The sequence below is a fragment of the Suricata suricatta genome, chromosome 8, assembly GCF_006229205.1.
Source record: "Suricata suricatta isolate VVHF042 chromosome 8, meerkat_22Aug2017_6uvM2_HiC, whole genome shotgun sequence".
Taxonomy (NCBI): domain Eukaryota; kingdom Metazoa; phylum Chordata; class Mammalia; order Carnivora; family Herpestidae; genus Suricata; species Suricata suricatta.
In genome coordinates this window covers 88,223,317-88,246,242 of record NC_043707.1, presented here as the reverse complement: position 1 = coordinate 88,246,242, position 22,926 = coordinate 88,223,317, and the positions used below count along the sequence as shown (strand labels likewise).

The 22,926-nt window shown below is 34.0% G+C and overlaps 1 protein-coding gene across 1 annotated transcript in view; it reads right to left on the bottom strand.

The window, feature by feature from the left end:
• Positions 1 to 22,926, bottom strand: part of WDR78 (WD repeat domain 78) — a 75,360-nt gene that overhangs the window by 5,930 nt on the left and 46,504 nt on the right. The window contains 8 exon segments of the mRNA XM_029949560.1: positions 3,547 to 3,703; positions 6,235 to 6,461; positions 7,092 to 7,190; positions 12,374 to 12,495; positions 12,769 to 12,926; positions 16,670 to 16,821; positions 18,033 to 18,119; positions 20,685 to 20,890. Of these exon segments, the coding sequence (XP_029805420.1) occupies positions 3,547 to 3,703; positions 6,235 to 6,461; positions 7,092 to 7,190; positions 12,374 to 12,495; positions 12,769 to 12,926; positions 16,670 to 16,821; positions 18,033 to 18,119; positions 20,685 to 20,890 (1,208 nt within the window).

Below are 22,926 nucleotides of genomic sequence, written 5' to 3'. Positions count from 1 at the left end.
TAAGAATCAAATTCCGCATCATGGCAAATGGCCAACTGGCCCCTTTGCCACTTTTCTCTCAAGCAATCTCTTTACCAGTCAAAAAGGTCTACTCACCATTTCCTCAAAATGTCATGGACCTTTCTAATTCTGTGTCTTTGCTCAAGCCTTTCCCCCACTCTGAAATAACAGCTCTACTCGCCTGTCTGCAAGGAAAATTTCCCATGTTTACGTGTTTATTTTGAGAGAGCAAGCAGGAGCAGGGGAGGGCCATAGAGAAGGGGAAAGAGAGAATCTCATGCAGGTTCCACGTTGTCAGCACATATACTGATGCACGGCTGGACCTCACGAGACCATCGCCTGAACCAAAACCAAGAGTTGGTCAGTCAATCAACTGAGCTACCCAGGTGCCCGTGCAAAGAAAATTTCTAATCCTTCAAAACACAGTTAAAATTTAATCTCCTGTGTTGAAAGGCTTCCCCAAAGGATTCACCTATTTTTTCCCTTTCCTTTTGCCCATTCTCTTTTCAAAAGTCAAATTTTCTACTCTGTGCTTCTATAGGAGTTTGTTTGTTATTTTGGTCTTTATGACTTAATTAAATTTTTGTGGATATATTGCTCCTTCCTTATAAACCATGTGTCTTTTGTTCCTAAGTCTGTTTATTCATTTTTCAATATTTGCTGAGTACCTATTATGTGCTAGCTCTGTGCTAGATACTTAAATATACAAGTTTCCAATTAGCTCAAACTAGTAAGAAAGACATGTATACAAAATATTATGTTTATATTGATAAATTATTATCATACTTGACAGGTACTGTAAATATATGTGAATAAAAAGAATCAACATGCTAATGCTCATACGTTTCTCTGCTACCACCACCCCAATACACACTAACAAAGATTTTTAAATAGTGCAACTCCCTCTCCCCACTGCCCCAAGTTTGGAATTTGTGGATGAGTTCTTAGAGCTTTTGTGGGATGGAACTGATGTAATCACAGGGATAGAAAGCAATGGATTTAGGCTTTGAGATTACATTTAGGATTTGAGGGATAAGTAAAGAAGAAGAAAAAAATTACCATTAACTACATATATAGGATCCATTGTAATGTTTCTGAGAGACTTGAATAAAGAATAGAATTCTCTAGTTCATTCTGGCTGATGAATGTGTATCATAAACAAGTGTGGGCATAAACATCCCAGTACCCTAAAAGGTATCATACTCAATGAATGTGAGAGAAATTAAAAATATTAAAATGCTACATCATGAAAAACAGGCATTAGTGCTGCATTTCTCAGAACAGACTAAAATTATGATGTAAGGAAACATGCATTTTAGAAAAAAAAACTCGGGCGCCTGGGTGGCTCAGTCGGTTAAGCGTCCAGCTTTGGCTCAGGTCACGGTCTCACGGTTCGTGGGTTCAAGCCCCGCATCGGGCTCTGTGCTGACAGCTAGCTCAGAGCCTGGAGCCTGCTTCAGATTCTGTATCTCCCTGTCTTTCTGACCCTCCCCCACTCACTCTGTCTCTCAAAAATAAATTTAAAACAATGTCCAGAAAAAAAACTTTATGTTTATATGAACAAAAGAGACAAAATTCACTATTTACATGTGGCTTATATCCCAGCTGTGGGAGACAGGCAATTAACAGAAAAAAACAATAATGAATATAGTATATTCAAAGATAAATGTTATTATAACAAAGAAACATGGGGAAATATGAGAAAAGAAGTGTAGGTGAGAGTAGAGATTCAATTTTAAATAAGGTAGCCAGGAAGATTTCACTGAGAAAGTGACTGATATTTGAACAAAAACTTGAAGTGGGTAGGATATCAAACTCTGGATGTTAGGTAGGAGAAATGACAAGTACAACATGCTAAGCATGCATATCTCTCTCTCTCTCTCTATCTCTCTGTCTCTGTCTCTCTCTCTCTCTCCCTATCATTTACAGTCCATATGTTTAAGGTAAAACTCCACCTGCTACATGTGACCCAAATCTAATCAACACAGCTGACCTCCCTGGCCACATTTCCCTCTGGTTGGATATTTAGATTATTTTCTTTTTCTTTCTTTTTCCGTTCTTATCATATTATAAATTATGTTATAATTAATTTATCTGATTGCCTTTATAAATATTTCTATAGAATAGAATTTCAGAAGCATGACAGTCTTGGTTCAGATTGCCAAATTGCTCCCAAAGAAGTTATACCAAATTCTATTCCAACATTTCTCTGTATAAGAGAAAACTTGTCTATCAAATGTTTGTTATTACTGAGTACACCTATTAAATTAAAAAACTTTGTTAATTTCATATATGAGAATGCAATCACATTTTAATTTAATGTAATACATTTTTATTTCTTCATTTACCAATGAGGTTTAATTTTAAAGTATATTTACTAGTCATTTTTTTGTGAATAAACTGTTCCTGACCATTACCCACTCTTCTATTGTAGTCTTAGTGTTTTTTCCTTATTGATTCATGGATATTTTAAATATTCTTAACATGTTTATCATAATCATGGTAATATATGCCAGATTACTCCATAAAATAATATTTAAACATTAAAAAATAAAAAATTGAACAGTGACCTTAAAAATAATAGGCATCTAGTGATACTGATTGCTTGTCAAAGTTTTACAACAAAGTTTTCATATTTGCTTTTTCTTTTTTCTTTAATTTTTTTCCCTTTTTTAAATATATATACCACATCCTTTTTATTCATTCACCAGTCAATACGATAGTGCTGCTGTAAACATTGGGGCACGTGTGTCCCTTCAAATTATTATTTTTGTATCCTTTGGGTAAATACCTAGTAGTTAAGTTGCTTGTCATAGAAGTAGCTCTATTTTTACTTTTCTGAGGAACCTTAATACCGTTTTCCAGAGTGCACCAGTTTGCATTTCCACCAACAGTGCAAGAGTTCCCTTTTCTCCACATCCTCATGAACATCTTTTGTTTTCTGAGTTGTTAATTTTAGCCATTCTGACAAGTGTGAGGTGGTATCTCATTGTGGTTTGATTTGTATTTGTATTTGATTTGTATTTCCCTGATGATGAGGGATTGGATACTATCCCTTTATCCAATATGTCATATGCAAATATATTCTCCCTTTCTATCCGTTGCCTTTTAGTTTTGAAGATCAGAGTAAGGAAATAGGATAACACTACAGAAGCAAAAACAAATGCCTCTTTTGGGAATATTGGGTAATATCTAAAATATTATAATTTCTTGTAAAAGTCTTTGAATATTTGCAGTAAACCTCCTCAGCTATATTCAACAAGGATTAAATCCCAACAGTATATTAGGCACAATTTTAAGTTATCCCATATAACATTTATAATTATTATGCTACAACATTATTGTGTTCATATTACAGAGAAAAGACATGAGGCTCAAAGAAAATAAGCCTAGTAGATACCATGCTTAGTAGGTAGCAACTCATGGGTTTTATGTTCTTTCCATTGTACCACACTTAAGATATTTAAGAAATGTAAATTCCTTGTATGACACAAAATTACAACTAAAATTATTAAATGACATAGAATTTTGACTTTTGAGTCTTACCCTGCCAGAATCCAAAGCAGTGCGCATATTTCTTAGTTCATATACACCAACCTGTCCATCACTGTCACCCACTAGAAGGCAATCTGTTTGTTTGGCAAAGAGGACGGTTGTGAACTTAATTCCAGGGTTAGCAACATTCACAATCAGAGGATCCAACCTGCAATAAAATATTTTATTTGTAAATGTGTCTGTTATTACTATATTCTTTTTATATACAGATTAAGAAAAGTCTGAGATTTTTTTGTGTATGATTTCATGTGACGAAAACAAAACAAAATAAACTTCTTAAGGAAATTTGCAAAGTCAAAATAACTGCTTCTCTACTCCTTATTCAGTCGAATTTATGGGGCCTCTGGATGGCTCAGTCAGTTGAGGTACTGACTCCTGGTTTTGGCTCAGGTCATAGTCTTAGGGTTGTGGGATCGAGTCCTATGTCAGGCTCCAGCTGAGTGTGGAGCCTGCGTGGAGCCTCCCTCTCTCTGCTGCTCATGCTCTCTCTCTCTCTCCCTCTCTCTTTTCTCTTCTTCTCTCAAAAATAAATAAGCTTTAAAAAAAGTGTGAACTCATAAACTTAAACTCCTGTGCTGGTTAACTTTATGTATTTGCTTGGCTAGACTATGGTCCTTAGTCTACAAGGTCAAACACCAGTCTACACTTTGCTGTGAAGGTATTTTGTTTAGTTGTGATTAACATTTAGATTAGTAGAATTTAAATAAACCATATTATGCTCCATAATGTAGGCAGACCTTATCCAATGTGTTGAGAGACCTTAAGAGAAAAGACTGATTTCCCCAAAGTGGAATAAAATTCTGCCTCCACACTGCCTTCAGACTTAACATTGCATGATGGACTCCTGATGGAAACTGTAGCCGTCAGCCTGTAGTGCAGAATGGCACAGGCCAGGCCCCACGATCATGTGACTCAAATCTTTAAAGTAAATCTCTTTCTCTCTTTTTATTGCTACTGTTACTCTGGAGAACCCTGAGTAATACAACTTAAGTAATGTCTTTTAATAGAAAAATATTTTGACCCAAATGAACCTTTGAATGTTTTGAACAAGAACTTTATTCCCTGTCATCCAAAGCAAACCACCAATACCCTTAAAAAACAACAGAAACAGGGGTGCCTGGGTGGCTCAGTGGGTTAACTGTGCAACTTTGGTTCAGGTCATGGTCTCGCTGTTTGGGGTTCAAGCCCTGCATTGGGATCTTTGCTGACAACTCAGAGCCTAGAGCCTGCTTTTGATTTGGTTTCCCTCTCTCTTTGCCTTTCCCCAACCTGTGCTCTGTCTCTCTCTCTCTCTTTCAAAAATAAACTTAAAAAAAAAAAAAAAACAGAGGCAGAGGCTTGCATACTTCTGAAGAAATGTCCTGAGATCTAGTTTTACCAAAAAAATAATACAATAAAATTGGGGTGGGACGAGTGATCTACAGTTTTACCAAAAAGATCAAAAGCAGGAGTGGGATGAGTTAAGTAGTAATTTTATAATTTGTATGTATTTATACACACAAAATAAATTGCTGTGTGATATAATCCTTGGTTTGGGGTTCAAATTGTTTTATAGTATAAGCCATAACAAAATTTTAGAGTTACTATATTACCAACTTCTAGAATAAAAAATTGTCATTAAGAATAAACCCATTGAGGGGAAGCTGGGTGGCTCAGTCGGTGAAGGGTCAGACCCATGATTTTGGCTCAGGACATGATCTCAGGGTTTTTTAGGTCAAGCCTCATATCAGGCTCTGTGCTGATGGCATTGAGGGTGCTTGGGATCTCTGTCTCCCTCTCTCTCTGCTCCCCTGCTTACATACACTCTTGTCAAATTAAGTAAAAAAAAATATTTTAAAAACAAATAAACCCCCTGAATTTTATATCACTTATTTTAAGCAAGAGTGTAATGCCCTGGTATTTCTGCTAATAACTAGCATAAAAATCGACCGTATTTTTCAACTGAGGAAATAGAATTATTAAACACTTTATTCCTGCATTATATAAATTTCCATTTTAAAAAGAAAACATGGGCCTAGACGAACCTCTAATAACCTTGGTGTAACACCTTAAATTAAAAATTTTAATTAAACGCCTGGCCCTTTGAATATGTTTTAAAACAAGGTAAGAGAATAAGTATTATAAAAAATAATTATTTTGTTCCCTTTCTTTATCTGATTGCAAACAATATTTAGTTAAAAACAGTTAGTTGTCTTTCTGCATTCTTCTATAAACTAGGCAATGGAAAAAACTTCAAGGTAGTTATGATATCTTATATCTTTCTGTAAAAGTCTCATATGATTAAGGTAATCTATTTTCATTTAAATATTTTTAATTTCTGTATAAGTCTAATTACATGAAACAGAAGTTGGTGTTTTGATTTTTTACTTTGCTTCTCTGTTTTGAGTGTCATTGCAACTACTGTATTGTAAATGATGGAAAATAATTGCATATGTTAAAAAAATGAAACTTTATAAAGTAAAAAAAATAAATAAAATTTTTAAATTAAAAAAAACCACATATGGCATAAGTAATTAAAATGAATATAGTATCCTAGCATATCTTTTATTCATAAAGGACTCTCACAGTGTGAACTATTACTTGTTTTAAAGTAACCACAATGCTCTCTAACAAATACCCAAACTAGCAGGTATCATTTAGTTTGAACTGCTTCTATGAAGGAAAAATGTTAACACTTACGTACTGATATGAAGGTCCCAAATCTCTACTCTGCTCTCATTTGCAGCTGCAAATACATAGGCTGATTTTGGAGACCAGGCAACATCATAAACAACATAAGTAGTTGGGTAAAAACTCAAAAATGGCTTGGGATTCTCCTGTTGCCATATAATAACACCCCAATCTGCAGAGCAGCTTAAGAACACATCATGACAAAATGGATTCCATGCTATTTTATACACTGGACCCTGGAATTAGAAAAACACATTTAAATACATAGGTAAAAAATAGTTAACATCTTATACTTTAAACTTGACCAACAAATTAAAACCGCTAAGATTTCTAGAAGATTTATGTCCATGCATCATTGTGTATTATTTTAGCTCAGAGTATGGTCATAAATTGAATCCTCCCTAAATTGTGTCACATAAAAACATAAAAATATAGTTGTTACAATAGTAACTAAATATTAATACATATTATACTTATTTACATTAAAAAAGGACTACCTTAAAAAACAGAAATAAGGGAGAAAATGAAAATAACATGGAAGGAACAATCACAAAAAGTTGAGAAAAAAAGTATATGCCAGAGATAATTTTACTTTGGAATCAGCATTTTATCAAAATGCAAAGTCTTTCGAAACAAATGAAAATTGTGACTTCCATAACTTGCAAGAAAAAAATCAAGAATACCTAGAAGCCAATAAATGCCCCACACATTATTTGTGATTTCCATACAAAAAAGCACTTAATTCAAGTTGGTAATATTAACTCTGAAGTAAATTTATTACATGTGAAAAATAGTGTGTATAAAAATACTATTTTTTCAGAAATATTCAAAGATATATTTTCCATACCAACTATAATTAAACTAACCTTATGTCCTCTGTAGGTTTCTAGGTATTGTTCATTATATGAACAAGAACATTTGTGAATATGACCTTCTTCGGTGCCAGCTAAATAGATATTCGTATCCTGCAACACAAAACATTAAAATATGTAGACTTGTGATACATTAGTAAATGTGCTAAATAGAAAATCAGACCCCCTCGGGGGACCTAGGTGGCTCAGTTGATTAAGTGTCCAACTTTGGTTCGGGTCATGATCTCATGGTTCATAAGGTTGAGCTCCGCATCGGGTTTTCTGCTGTCAGTGTCGAGCCCGCTTCAAATCTTCTGTCTCCCTCTCTTGATGCTCCTCCCCTATGCTTTCTCTCGCTCTCAAAAATAAATTAACTTCAAAAATAAATAAATAAATAAAATCAGATCCCTCAAGATATATTAAAATCAATTAAAGAACCAAAACTAGAAAAACTATCTTGATAATAATTTGTCTGTTGTCTTTTACTTTCTACAATTATTTTATATTTATGTATATAATGTGGAAGAAATGATTTTTTCTGGGTATGAAAGATTGAACTAAATGGAGTCTCAAGCATTTGTAACTCCATATGTAGGTACTAAATAGAGATTTTTAAATATATTTCCTACTGTGAAATCATAGTCAAAAGATCTGAAAGTCAGGCTCTATGTCCTGGCTATGTGGAGTCAGTATCACCTGAGAGCATTTTAGAGATGTCAAATCTCAGGTCCTACCCCAGACCTACTGGATTAGAATCTGCATTTTAACAAGATCCTCAAATAACTTGCATGTACATTAAAATTTGAGACTCACTGTTATAGCATGTACTACTACTTAAGAATGCAACTATAAAATCATGGAATATAAGCAGTTTTAAATAACACAATATAGTACAATTTTTTTCCCAAACTAGTATTACCAATTTATATTCAGCAGTATATAGAAGTTCCCTTTGATCTACAGTCTTTTTAACTGTTGGTTATTTAGAAATCTTAAATTTTGCCATTGTAATTGATATAAAATTATACCTAATGGTAGATGAATTTATATGAATATGAATTTATTTATATGAATATTATATGAATATTAACAAGGTTGAGCACATTTAATGTTTACTGGCCATTTGTGTTTCCTCTTCTGTTTATGTCTCAACTATTTTACTCATAATATTTTTAATTCATTTATATAAAATTCTTTATATATCCTATTACATATGCTTTGTCTATTGCATATGTTGCAAATATCTTCTCCAAGTGTGTGACTTACCTTTTACATTTTTAGTGTCTTTTGATAAACAGACGTTCTCATTTTGATGTTGCTAGTATTATAATTTTTTATATACCTAGCCTTTTTATCTGATTTAAGAAATTTTTCCATTTTTGGGGTTATAGAAATGTTTTCCTACATTTTCTTCTAAAAGTTTTTGTTTATGAAGGAATAGTCATCTGGTTCTATTTTTATATGAATGATGATTATTCCAACACCATATATAAGTTATTTATCTTTCTAAAGAGATCTTCAAGCTCACTGTCTAGAGTTGCTTTTGTCAGTATATAAACTCTGCGGTTTCCATGCAACAGATTTATTGGGGAGTTCTCTCAGGAATAATTTCTTTGAAGGAAACAATAATGGGCAGAGATTTAAGTTGACTATGGTGCAGTTGCAACAGAGGGCTCAGCCAAACCTTCAAGAAGCTCTTGAGTTGAGATAGCCATTCAGAGTCTTGCCTCCAGGCAAGGAGGCCAGACATGTTACACCACTATCCCACCATCATCAATAAACTAGTGAAACAAAATGATAGACTTAAACCAAATCATAACAAAATAAAACCTAATGTAAATCATCTAAATATCACAATTAAAAGGTAGAAAATACAAGATGGATAAAAAAGCAAGACTGAACTACAGGCTACCAATAAGAAATGTACTTTAAATATAGAGACACAGTAGGTTAAATGTGAAAGGATGGAAAATGATTTAATAAACAAAACAAACATGGGCTGGGGGAGAGAGAGAAAAATCAAGAAACAGACTCTTAACTACAGAGAACAAACTGATGGTTTCCAGAGGGGAGGGGTGATAGGTATTAAGTATTAGATAGGTATTAGTAGGTGATAGGTATTAAGGAGGACACTTGTTGTAATAAATGCCATATGTTGTATGTAAATGTTGAATCACTAAATTCTACACCTGAAACTAATATTACATTGTATGTTAACTAAATGGAATTTAAATAAAAACTTAATAAAAAGAAAAAATAAACCATGCTAACACTGGTTTAAAAAAAGCTGAGGTAGTTACATTAATATCAGACTAAGATTATTTCAGAGTTAATAATATTACCAGTTATAAATAAGGCTATTTTACAATGATAAGAGAGTTGAATAATCAAGAGAACATAACAATCCTAAACATTTATATACCTAAGATAAAGCTTCAAGCTACATAAAGCAAAACCTGATACAATTACAGTAAAAACAAACAAAACAGACAAATACATAATTATGGCCAGATACTTCAATACCTCTCTGTTAATAACTGATAGGGAGGTAGGCAGAAAATCAGAAAGGATACAGTCAACTTGAAGAACACCTTCAACCAACCTAAGCTGATTGTCATTCATAGAACACTCAACCCAACAACAGCAGAATATACATTTTTCTGAAGTGCACAGGGAACATTTACATGTAAATGTCATATCCTGGGCTTAAAACAAATCTCAATAAATTCAAAAGGACTCAGCTTATTAAAAGTTTGTTCCCTGATCATGATAGAATTGAATTAGAAATCAATAAACAGAAAGATCCTTGGAAGAGCCTCAAATATTTAAAAACCAAATAACATGCTACCAAATAGTCCATCAATCAAAAAAGAAATCAAAGGTGACATTAGAAAGTATTCTGAATGAATGAAAATGGAAATACAATATATTAGGGTTTGTGGGATGCTGCCAAAGCAGTACTTAGAGAAAAAGTAATAGCACAAATGCCTCCATCAAAAAGAAGAAAAGTCATAAATGAATGATCCCAGTTTCCACCTTAAGAAGCCATAAAAAGAGGAGCAAATAAAACCAAAGCAGAAGAAAGAAAATAAAGATCAAAATGGAAATCAATTTTATAGAAAACAGAAAAACAATCAGGAAATTCAGAGAAATCAAAAGCTGGTTCTTTGAGATCAACAGCATTGATAAACTTCTAGCCAGACTAAAGAAAAAAAGAAGACATAAATTACTAACAGTAGGAATTAAGGAGGTGATGCCACTACATATTTTAACATCTATTAAAGAATGCTAAGAAAATATTATGACGCCACTAGGTTTAATAACCTAGATGAAATAAATTCCTTAAAGACACAAATTATCAAGATGTATTCAAGAAGAAATAGATGATAATAATAATAATTGTAATAGTCCTATATTTATTAAAAATTTGAATTTCTAGTTAAAAGTTAAATATCTTCCTAAAAGAAAATTCTAGGCCCAGATGGTTTATTAATCCCATCAAACATGTAATAAAAAAATAATACTAATTGTATACATATTCTTTCAAAAAAATAAAGAGGGAATACTTTACAACTCATTCTATAGGATTACCCTAATATCAAAACCAGACAAAGACATTACAAGAAAACTATAAATGGATATCTCTTATAAACGAAGATGAAAACTGCTAAACAAAATCTTAGCATATCAAATCCAACAGTATATTAACAGTATAAAAATGATCAAGTGGGATTTATTTTAGAAACAAACTTTTGAAAATTAATGTAACTCACCATATTAACAAACTTAAAAAGAAAAACTATAGAATCATCTCAATACATATAGAAAAAGCATTTGACAAAAACCTAACATCTATCCCTGATAAAACTCTCAACTAACAGTAAAGTAATGGAATTTCCTCGGTGTGATTAATTGCATCTACAAAAAAGCTCTCTGCTTACATACTTATTAATAGTAAAAAAACTAAATGCTTTCTCCCTACAATAAGAAATAAGAGATGGATGTTTGTTTTCACCATTTCTTTTCATCATTGTGCTGAAATTTCAAGCCAGTACAATCAGGAAAGAAAAGGTAACCAGATTAGAAAAGAAGAAATAAAACTCTATATTTACACACTATATAATCATCTAAAATTCTTCATGCCAAGGACATTTCTAGGATACCAGACTAGGATTTCTCAACCCAGAACCATTGATATCTTGGGCCAGTTCCTTCCCCTCTCCCTCCCCTTCTCATTCCTCTTTTCTTTCCCCTTCTTCTTCCCTTTCTCCTGACCCTTGCCCTCTCCTTCTCTTTCTCTTCCCCCTTTTCTTCCTCTTCCCCTTCTCCTCCTTCTGTGCAAAGGAGGGCAGTAGTCGTCTTGTGCATTGTAGGATGTTTAGCAAAATTCCTGGCCTCTGCCTACGAGATGCCAATAGTATTCTTCCCCATGTCCCGCCTCCTATAGCGGCAATAACCAAAAATATCTCAAGACACTGTGAAATATGTCCTCGTGATATAATATTCCCCTCTATGCCCACATTGAGAAGCACTGTTCTAGAATCAAGGTGAAATGTGGACTACAAGAATTTAAGAATGAAAGCAGTTAGAATACAATTGCTGTGGTAAACGTGAAATGCAATAAAGGCCTGAACTACATTAGCTGTAGTAGGCTTGGAGTGAAAAGACAATAAGACTTAAATAGCATTTGGATGATAGGGTAGAACAAAGTAGGAGCTCAAATTTCGGTTTGCATAATTAGGTAGATGCTGGTGTCATGAAAAAGATGATCACATTACATAAACAAAAAATATAGGATATATTTCCTTAGAAGTCTGTCATAGTTGCTGAATTTTCTGATTCCAGTACTTCTAGATAAAAAGAATTAGAAAAAGTAGAATTTCATTAACTGTGCTTTGATTTGATTCTGGTCTTGATAACCATGAACTTAACTAGTCTTCCTAATCATCTCGTCATGAAAGTCACCACTCACATTGAAATAGAGGACTGTATAGTAGATTTGGTTTCTATGAATATAATAAGGCACTCAAGTTAAACATGAAGTTGTAAAAAGAATCCTCCCAAAGTTCCTCAGAAATATAGACCTTTCCTCTAGAAAGCAGATAAAGACACAGCACAGCTAAGTGGATCGTGCCTCTCCACCTTAGTTTGGCAGCTCTGTCAATGCTTGCTCTATTTTTACCTACGAGGCACAATATTGATTAACAAGCTAAACCTTTGTCTTACTTTATGTCTTACTACTTCAATTATTGGAAGTTGTCATATGTAATGGTAAAGAATGGATTGGAATAATTTACCTTAGGATGAAAAGCAAAACACAGTCCAGGGGCCTGTCGAGCTATCAGAGCTTCACCTTTCTTTCCCTTTTCCCCTCCTTTCTTGCTGCTGCTAGAAGTAGTTTGCTTCAAACGCATCAAATCTTTATTTAAAGAAGAAAACACATATCTTATTTACCACATGAAAAGGGATTGTGTATATAATGTATGCCCCTCCTACAAGATGAGTTCTGCCATCTTTTGCATGTGATTAGGTTCAGATTAGCAAATACCAATGAGAAAACAATGAGCAAGCCCAGTTTTTTTTCTTACATCGCCTCTTACTCATGGCTCACTAGGAATTTGAAGTCAGCACAGAATAGGAGAAAGGTAATTTGCTATGTATGTGTATGTGTATGTGTATCCATTCTTTATACCATGACAGTCCAGTCCTTTCCGTATAACCCATTTGGAGATTCTTCCATCTGCTGATATAGAAACTAGTATTTCTCTTTTGTCATCTCCTGTTGCTAGTCGTTCTTGTTCTATCCACTGTAGTTGCCATACGGGTCCCAAATGTTTTTGAGGTGATTCACTAAAACAGAGAAAAGCACTAAATATAGAATCACTGTCATAATTTTTTAAAGCACAGGAGTATAAGTCATAAGGACAGCTCCCTGGAGCACTGTGACCTACTTATGGAATGATGCCTTTATTGTTCACAACCAGACTTTTACTTTAGTAAAAGTATTTTGAAAAACAGGGAAAATAATCGCTTTGTCATCGAATGCTTTTTGTTTTTTTCATTTCTTATAACAAAAAGGAAACTTTTACTACTTTAAATTATATTAACTGTCATAACAGAAATACAAAAGCAAATATTTTCTTTCTTTTCAGAATATACTTTCCCTTACTCTATTAATTTACTTTTTTCCTAGATAAGATATGGTCATTTATTTTGGACACATTGAAAATAAGCATTTTTATCTTTATAAGGATTTGTTTTCATAGCTTAAATGGATGAATTATTTAAGTCTTATTTAAGTAAACAATTACCTTACCTTTATATGTTTCAGATCTGCCCACTAGCTTGATTCTCTCTATGGCTGATTTAACATTTCTCTGAAGAATTAAAATCACTTCTCAGATTAGTGACTGTTTTCATGTCAGAATAATGGGTTTCTTTGTTCCTAGTCCTTGATTTTTTTAATGCAAGCTTTCCAAAGCAATAGTTCAGAATCTTTTTAAAATCATAGATAGCTTTGCATTATTTGGTAAAACAAGCACAAAGGCCCATGTTTACAAAAAAATGCAAACAATTTCAAATTTAAGCTTACAGACCCTGCTTTCATGCCGATTTTCAGCTCTAAGTTTATTCAAACACTAATATAAATATATTACTTCATTTTTGTCCTATTGGTATTTGTTCTATTCTAAAAACATAACATAATATCTTTCACTTTTAATTTCTTTATTTTCTCAGTATGACTTTTATTCATTCATACATTCACTCATTCATTCTTATTCACTTACTATAATCCTGTTACAGTCCCAATACTATGCGACATGCTGAGGGTAAAAAGGTAAGACTTAATCCTTGACTTCAAGTTGCTTATAGTCTCTTCAAGAAAATATATATGTAGACAATACATATACAGCATGATGCATGCTGTGATGACTATACAAATGCACAAAAGAAAGGAATGTGAAGGCTTTTGGAGAAGGCAGTGCCAAAGCAATAAAGGGTAAACTTAACAGTTAGAAGACAAATAAGTTCTGGAGACCTAATGTACAGCATGATGATCATAGTTAATAATACTGTACTATATATAGTCTCAAAATTTGCAAAGAGAGTAGATCCAAAGTGTTCTCACCACACACACAAACAAAAAGGTAACTGTGAAGTGAGGGATGTATTAATTAATTTGGTTGTGCTAATCATTTCACAAGGCATACATATATTTAATAATTACATTGTACCCCTTTTATATTTTTATTTTTTAAATTTTTTAATGTTTATACATTTATTTTTTAATTATTTTTTAATAGTTTATTGCCAAGTTGGTTTCCATATAACACTCTGTGCTCTTCCCCACAAGTGTCCCCTTCCATGACCATCATCCCCCTTTCCCTTTCCCTTTCCCCCTCCCTCTTCAGCCCTCAGTTTGTTTTCAGTATTTAAGAGTCTCTCATCATTTGCCTCCCTCCCTCTCCTTAACTTTTTTTCCCCCTTCCCCTTCCCATGGTTCCCTGTTAGGGTTTCTCCTGTTAGACCTATGAGTGACAACATACGGTATCTGTCCTTCTCTGCCTGACTTATTTTGCTTAGCACGACACCCTCGAGGTCCATCCACTTTGCTACAAATGGCCATATTTCATTCTTTCCCATTGCCATGTAGTATTCCATGGTATATATGTGTCTGTGTGTGTGTGTGTGTATACACCACATCTTCTTGATCCATTCATCAGTTGATGCAGTTGATGGACATTTAGGCTCTTTCCATGATTTGGCTATTGTTGAAAGTGCTGCTATGAACATTGGGGTCGTGTGTCCCTATGCATTAGCACTTCTGTATCCCTTATCCTTTGGGTAAATCCCCAGCAGTGCTATTGCTGGGTCATAAGGGACTTCTATTGACAGTTTTTTGAGGAACCTCCACACTGTTTTCCAGAGCGGCTATACCAGCTTACATTCTCACTAACAGTGTAGGAGGCTGCCCATTTCACCACATCTTCACCAGATTCTATAGTTTCTTGATTTGTTCATTTTAGCTGCTCTGACCAGCATGAGGTGGTATCTCAGAGTGGTTTTGATTTGTATTTCCCTGATGATGAGTGATGCTTGGCGTCGTTTCATGTGTTTGGTGGCTATCTTGATGTCCTCTTTGGAGAAATGTCTATTCATGTCTTCTGCCCATTTCTTCACTGGCTTATTAATTTTTCAGGTGTGGAGTTTGGTGAGCTCCTTGTAGATTTTGGATACTAGCCCTTTATCCAATATGCCATTTGCAACTATCTTTTCCTATTCTGTCCATCACCTATTAGTTTTCTTGATTGTTTCCTTTGCAGTGCAGAAGCTTTTTATCTTGATGAAGTCCCAAGAGTTCAGTTTTGCTCTTGATTCCCTTGCCTTTGGGGATATGCTGAGTAGGAAATTGCTGCGATTGAGGTCAAGGAGGCTATTTCCTGCTTTCTCCTCGAGGGTTTTGATGGTTTCCTGTCTCACATTCAGGTCCTTCAGCCATTTTGAGTTTATTTTTGTATATGGTATCAGAAAGTGGTCTAGTTTCATTCTTCTGCATGTTCCTGTCCAGTTCTCCCAGCTCCCCCTGTTAAAGAGGCAATCTTTTTTCCATTGGATACTCTTTTCCTGATTTGTCAAAGATTAATTGGCCATACACTTGTAGGTTCAGTTCTGGGCTTTCTATTCTATTCCATTGGTCTATGTGTCTGTTTTTGTGCCAATACCATACTGTCTTGATGATGACAGTTTGTAGTAGAGGCTAAAGTCTGGGATTGTGATGCCTCCCATTTCAGTTTTCTTCAATACTACTTTAGCTATCCAGGGTCTTTTGTGGTTCCATACAAATTTTAGGATAGTTTGTTCTAGCTTTGAGAAGAATTCTGGTACAATTTTGATTGGGATTGCATTGAATGTGTAGATTGCTTTGAATAATAATGACATTTTCACAGTGTTTATTCTTCTGATCCTTGATCATGGAATGTTTTCCCATTTCTTTGTGTCTTCCTCAATTTCTTTCATAAGCTTTAGTTTTCATTGTTAGGTTTATTCCTAGGTATTTTATGGTTTTTCATGCAATTGTGAATGGAATCAGTTTCTTGATATCTCTTTCTGTTGCTTCATTATTGGTATATAAAAATGCAACCAACTTCTGTACATTGATTTTGTACCCTGCAACTTTGCTGAATTCATGGGTCAGTTCTAAAAAGCTTCTGGTGGAGTCGATTGCATTGTATCCCTTTTAAAAATCACATTGTAGAACCTAAATATATACAATTTTTATTTGTCAATTATACCTTTAAAGCTGGGGAATTTTTTAATTTTTTTTAAAAAGAATGAACATAAACTGTCAAGGAAGATTGGTAACATAGGCAGAGAACATTCAGATTTTAGGACACAGCATTCCAGCTAGAGAGGAATTATTAAATGGTTGAAGTGAGTAATTATTAAGCATGAGGAATTATTAAGCATTTGAAAAATAATGTTATCACTCTCAATAACAACAGAAACATTCACTCAAAATTAGATAATATTAAAATTTTAGTTCTCCTTAAAAAAGCACATATTACATGTTTATCTAATTCTTCGAAACTCACCTACTGTCCAGAACTGGAACGTTACTGTTGCTCTGTACATTATAAACTGCAATGGTACCATTGTGATAGCCAACAGCTAAAAGATTAGGTGCTCCAGTGGAGAAATCCACAGCAGTAACTCCATGTGGACTCTGATAAATGCGCTCTGGCCACTGAATAAAAACAATAATTATATTACATTTTAAACTGGGTTTGGCAGGCCATAGTAAGATAGGGTACAATGGTGGCTTAAGACCTGTCTGATGGCAGTAGAAATGTAAGACGGGCTAGTCTACAGTAAGTTATTCCTCTCTTCTTAACTTCTAGTATGGATGAAAACAAAATGTCAATTAGTCATTCCCTTTCCTTTGATTAATTCACAGAGCTCAATAATTTTAAGGAATAAAGCATGGCCTTCTCCAATAATTATCATTTTTTTGTAATCTTTCAGTAGGATTTATATGATCACCATAGATCTACCTTCTTTAAGAAACAAATAGTGGGTTTCACTCAAATTATCTAGCAATGTTCCTATCTTCCAGTATCCGTTTCAGAGGCTTAAATTATCTAGATATTTCTAAATAGTTGATAGAAGAAGCACCAAAAAACTCTCTAAGGTAGTCCTTTTGACAGCTCTGTGAAGAGTTTTATTGTTTTGTTTTGTTTAAAGTCTAATCTATATCCTTTCTTGTTTCTAACAGTTTATATGGAAAATCCATCCAATGATGGATCCTATATCAATACTTCCACATGTTTAAAATTGTTTCTTCCTTCCTTTTTTTATTCTATATAAACCTAGCTTCCTAATATACTGGGGCTATTTATAAAAGTTCTAATCATTTATTTTATTTTGCTCTTCTGATCCTTTTCTAAATTTTCCACTTTACATTTCAGTTATGAATTAAAACTAAATGTAAGACTGCAAAGTAACAGATTGACTAAAACTGTTTAACAAAAAAAAATGACTAATTCTTATTTTTCTCCTTGAAAAATTCTTGCTAATAACGTGGTCATTCATATTCATCCATTTTATATGTATGAGGTGCTGAGTCATTCATAATTAAGAAATAATTCAGTATTAACTGAAATATATAATTTTCAAAGAATTTTCACTTGCAAATTTGCTCTTCTTTATGATAAAAAATAATTGTTCAATTCTGGGTCATCAGATCTAACAGCATATAGTAAATGCTCAATAAATATTTATTCAACAAATTTACTTTACTCTATATCAACAATAAATTTTAATTCTTATAGATTTAAACCAAATAAAATAAAGTCTTCCCTTATGATTTTTTGACTTTAATTATCACACACATCTACTTCATGAGAATTATGTCAATATTTAATTAACTAAAAATGGGTTTATTCCTATTGGGGTTACCGTAGGATTCTTTATTGACCAGCAGCAAGCCAATCCTCTTTTTTGCTCTCTAAATCCAAAGTGCCCATAGCCAACAGCCAGAAGGTCCTGAAAATCAGAAAAATATGTTTAAAATAAGAGAGGATAGCATAAAATGATGGGGAAATATATAAAAATTCATATTAATGAACTATGTTAAAAATAGAAATGAATTCCTATTGAGAAAATAATCTTGCATACTGTCTATTTTTACTTTACATCTCCATCTTCCTAAGAAAAATAATAATAATATTTCAGACTGATGGCTAACTAAAAATAACCCATTCCTGAAAAGTTATTTTATATAGAGAGATAATTTTCTATGATTACATTACATTATGGGTTTCTGAGAATGACCTAATTATCTCAAATATAAAGGCAGGGTGCCATGAACTGAATTGTGTCTCCTCCCCTAAAATCCACGTGTTGGAAATTCTAATCCCCAACATGATTATATTTGAAGAAAGGGTTTGTAAGAGGTAATAATAATTAAATGAGGTCATGAGGTCATAATGTTAATCCAACAGGATTGGTGGCTTTATAAAATGAGCCCTCTCTGTCCACCATGTGAGCGTGCGGCAAGAAGGTGGCCATTTGCAAGATAGGAAGAGAGCCTTTACCAGTCATGAAATCAGCTAGCACCATGATCCTAAACTTCCTGGCTTCCAGAAAATAAATTTCTGTTTCTTGACCCAGCCAGTCTATGGTATCTTGTTATAGTACCCCAAGCTATAATAAAAAAATAAATATTTCTTTAAAAATATATGATTTATATATAAAATAAAGCAGGTCATTTCAAAACGTCCTTGTATAGTACATAAAGACAAAAGTTTAATGATTGACCAAACCTAACCTCTCCTTTGTAATCAGAATACCTTTATCAAAAATATATTATATAGTTCTTGCCATAACCCTACTTTCAAACCAACGTCATCTCTTTATAATTTCCTCTGCCTTAAATCACTCTTCACCACTATTCCTTTTACGTTGACATGAACAAACTTTTATTCATCGCTTCAAGACTCAGCATAGGCACCACTTCCTCTAAAAAGCATTTATGAGTCTCTCTCATGTATTCCCACAATAGTATTTATTTTCTTTATTAAACACAGGGAGAGCTACGATACAGGCAGCGTCTTTAAATGATTAAATTACTACTGTTTCTCTAGTGCCTTATTAGAGTTCCTGGCACAGACTGAATGTTCAATATTTTTAGAATGAACTAATAAATATAATATAGAATGCATTAATAAATAAATATATTAATAAATGTAATGATAAATATAAGAATATTGTCATATATCTTGGCTTCATTAACAATTATTTGACTTTAATCTCAACAGCAATATATTCACTTTAAAAATTCTGGTATATTTAGCTTCTAAAAATGATTCACCTGTCTTTATTACACATTATTACACATTTATTATTGATTTATTGAGTATTACTTATCTTACAAGATGTTTCCAAACATTGTTTATAATGACTAATCCATACTAAATACTAAAAGTATTTTATTTTATTAAAAAACAATATAGATAATTTAAATAGTGCATTACTTAGGTTTCTATAAGAATGATGATAGAGTTTGTGTGTTTTAAAAACCATAACAGCTAGCCCATGTTCACATAGCACCTTACAAGGTGTGGCAATAAAATAATAAATAATTATTAAACATATATAATACAATACAGTTTTAAAAAACCAATTGGTTTTGACCACTTTAAAAATACACAAAATATGTATTCCAAAGGTATTGTGACTATACAAAAGCGTTTTGGAATCCCTAGTTGAGAATTATGTCTTCAGCAGTTTATAAACCCCAAGAGAAAATAAGTCTCATTACTCTACCATCATCTCTTTCTCAAAAGCAGACACACTATTCCCCAACTTGATGATTCACATAATTTGGTTCACGATGATTTTTGGCAGTGCAGTAATTAAGAGCAAGAACCCTGGACCCAGATGTTTGAGTATGAATTCTAGCTGTTTCACTTACTAGTTGTGTTACTCTGGGTATTTAAGAGATGTGTAACTTTGGGCAAGTTATTTATCCTTTTTGTACTTCAGTTTCCTTATCAACATAATGGAAAAAATAGTACCTAACTCAGAGTTCCTGTATTAATCAGAGTAAAAGGCTTACAGTATCACCTGGTACATTGTAGGTACTACTTAAGTATTTGCTATTACTGGCAGTAATAATATTTTAAGAAATCTCAAAATTATTTATACATCTTGAGGGTCACTGCATTAAGTATATATTTCTCAATGTGATTACTTTAAGAAGAATATAAATTTGGGTACATGAGCTTGATATATCTGAAAATAAATCAGTTAGATGTTAGCTCCGGTTCACGTTTCAATATCTGATATGGATTCAGAGACTACCGTGTCCCAAGTACATCTCCTAAAATTAAAATGATGACATTTTCATACTCAAGAAGAAAAAATTATTTTACAACTATTATCATCTTCTACTTTTTGAAACATGAACTTATTGTAGAGGTCTGTTAAAACTTCATTTTCAGTCAAATAAAAACCCTTAATATCTGAGAGAAAAAAAACACCTTCATTAGTACCTGACAGTCACCCTAAATATTAAAGACAGAATTGTTAAAATGTTCAATAACTTACAGGATTTGTTTTATTCCAGGCAAGGCTGCTCACATTAAGGCCTTTCGTTAAGTTACAGGAAAAGGACCAAAGTCGTTCTAAATTGGCAGGTATTGTTGATTGTTCTGTTATTTCTATTTCTTCTTCCTCTTCCTTCTTACCTTCTTCCTCTGTCTCTTTATGTTTTTCACATTCTTGAAAGTCATCAGGTTCCTCAGGATCTGGTTCTAAAATTAAATAAAGAGATTATTGCCCTCCATACCTACAGGAGCCTGCCAAAGGGCCCAAACAGCATCTCTCTCTACGAGACACCTCAAGCACCAGTGGATCTGCTGGATAATATGGCCCAAGTAACAGGCACTCTGAATGATGGCCTGGACCTGTTGTGGAATTTTCTGTTGTTGTGGGCTCCACTCAAAACTAGCATTTTTCAGGTCACTCAGTGAATAAGCCAAAGTAGCACATCCAAATGAGGAATATGTTGTCGCCAAAGAACCAAGAGGTCTACTAGGCATGGTACCTTTTTTGCCTCTAAGAGGGGCCAGAAGAAACAACTTATCCTTCACATTTGGAAATTTCACTGAGGTGGAAAGCCCCTGAAATTTTATCAGAGGTGCCTAGGTGGCCCAGTCGGTTAAGCATCAGGTCATGATCTCACAATCTGAGTTTGAACCCTTCATCAGGCTCTGTGCTGACAGCTCAGAGTCTGGAGCCTACTTTGGATTCTGTGTCTTCCTCTCTCTGCCCCTCCCCTGCTCGCTCATTCATTCTCTCTCTCCCAAAAACAAATAAACATTAAATTTTTTTAAATTATCAGATGTATTTCTCACCCACTGGCATGCAAATGTCTTACTAATAAGTCTACTTCTTATTCGCCAGTTCTACTCAGCAAGTGTCATCAATGTAATAGGCCAGTGTGATGTCTTGTTGATGGGAAAGGTCCCTGCAGACCAAATTAGGACATAAAGCTGAAGAGCTGATATACCCCTGAGGTAGGATAGTGATGGTGTATTACTGGTCTGGCCAATGCAAATCGCTTCCAGTGGTTTTTATCAACAGGTATTGAAGAAAAGAAAAAAAGCATTTTCTGTGTCAGTAGTCATATACCAGGTACCAGGTGCTGTGTTAATTTGCTCTGGCAAGGAAACAACATCTGGAACAGCAACTGCAATTGGAGTCACCACCTGGTACAGTTTACAATAATCGACCAATATTCCCCAAGATCCTGTGTTTTCTAATGTAAGCCAAACAGATGAGTTGAATGGGGGACGTGAGTCAATACTCCTGCATCTTTCAAGCCCTTCATGGTAGCACTACTTTCTATAATTGCCCCAGAGACATGGTATTGCTTTGGTTTGCTATTTTTATAAGTGGAGGAAGCTCTAGTGGCTTCTACTTATCCATTTCCTTCCAGAATAGCCTTCATCCCACAGGTCAAGAATCAAATGTGGATATTCCGCCAATTGCTAAATATTTTTATTCCAAAGTATACATTGTAGAACAGGGGAAATAACTACAAGATGAGTTCGGGGACACTCTGGACCCATTGTGAGATGGACCTGAGCTAAAATTCCATTGGTCACCTGACCCTTAAGAGTCCTGTCTGGCTAACACATCTTAGTAATGTTTTGGGTCTCATGAAGTTAGAATCTATTCAGAGCTAGTGCCCAGTAATCCCTGAAATTTCTGATTATTTCCTTTCCCCACTACACAGTTACTTGTGTAAAAGGCTGTAGGTCCCTTTGGGGAAGACTGAGAGAAATATAAACAGTATATATTTTTGGTAGTGTAGTGAAATATTTTCTCAAAGGAACCCAGCCTCTGCTTTATCCAAGGAGTACTGGGTCTGCAAATTGACTCAAGTCTAAAAATGAATTAAGGGCTATGATTTTTCTTTTATAAAGAAAAGACTCTTCTGTTTATGCAGATCAAGTCAGAATTTAGGAGAAGACCGCCTTTTAAGGGCTGAATTGTCTCCACAAAATTCATAAAATGGAAGGCCTAATCCTAATACTTTATTTTTTTTATCTCTCTCTCTTTTTTTTAAGTAGTTTATTGCCAAATTAGTTTCCATACAACACTCAGTGCTCTTCCCCACAGGTGCCCTCCTCCATCACCAACACCTCTTTCCCCTCCTCCCCCTTCAACCCTGTTCGTTTTCAGTATTCAATAGTCTCTCAAGTTTTGCGTCCCTCTCTCTCCCCAACTCTCTTTCCCTCTTCCCCTCCCCCTAGTCCTCCATTAGGTTTCTCCTGTTCTCCTG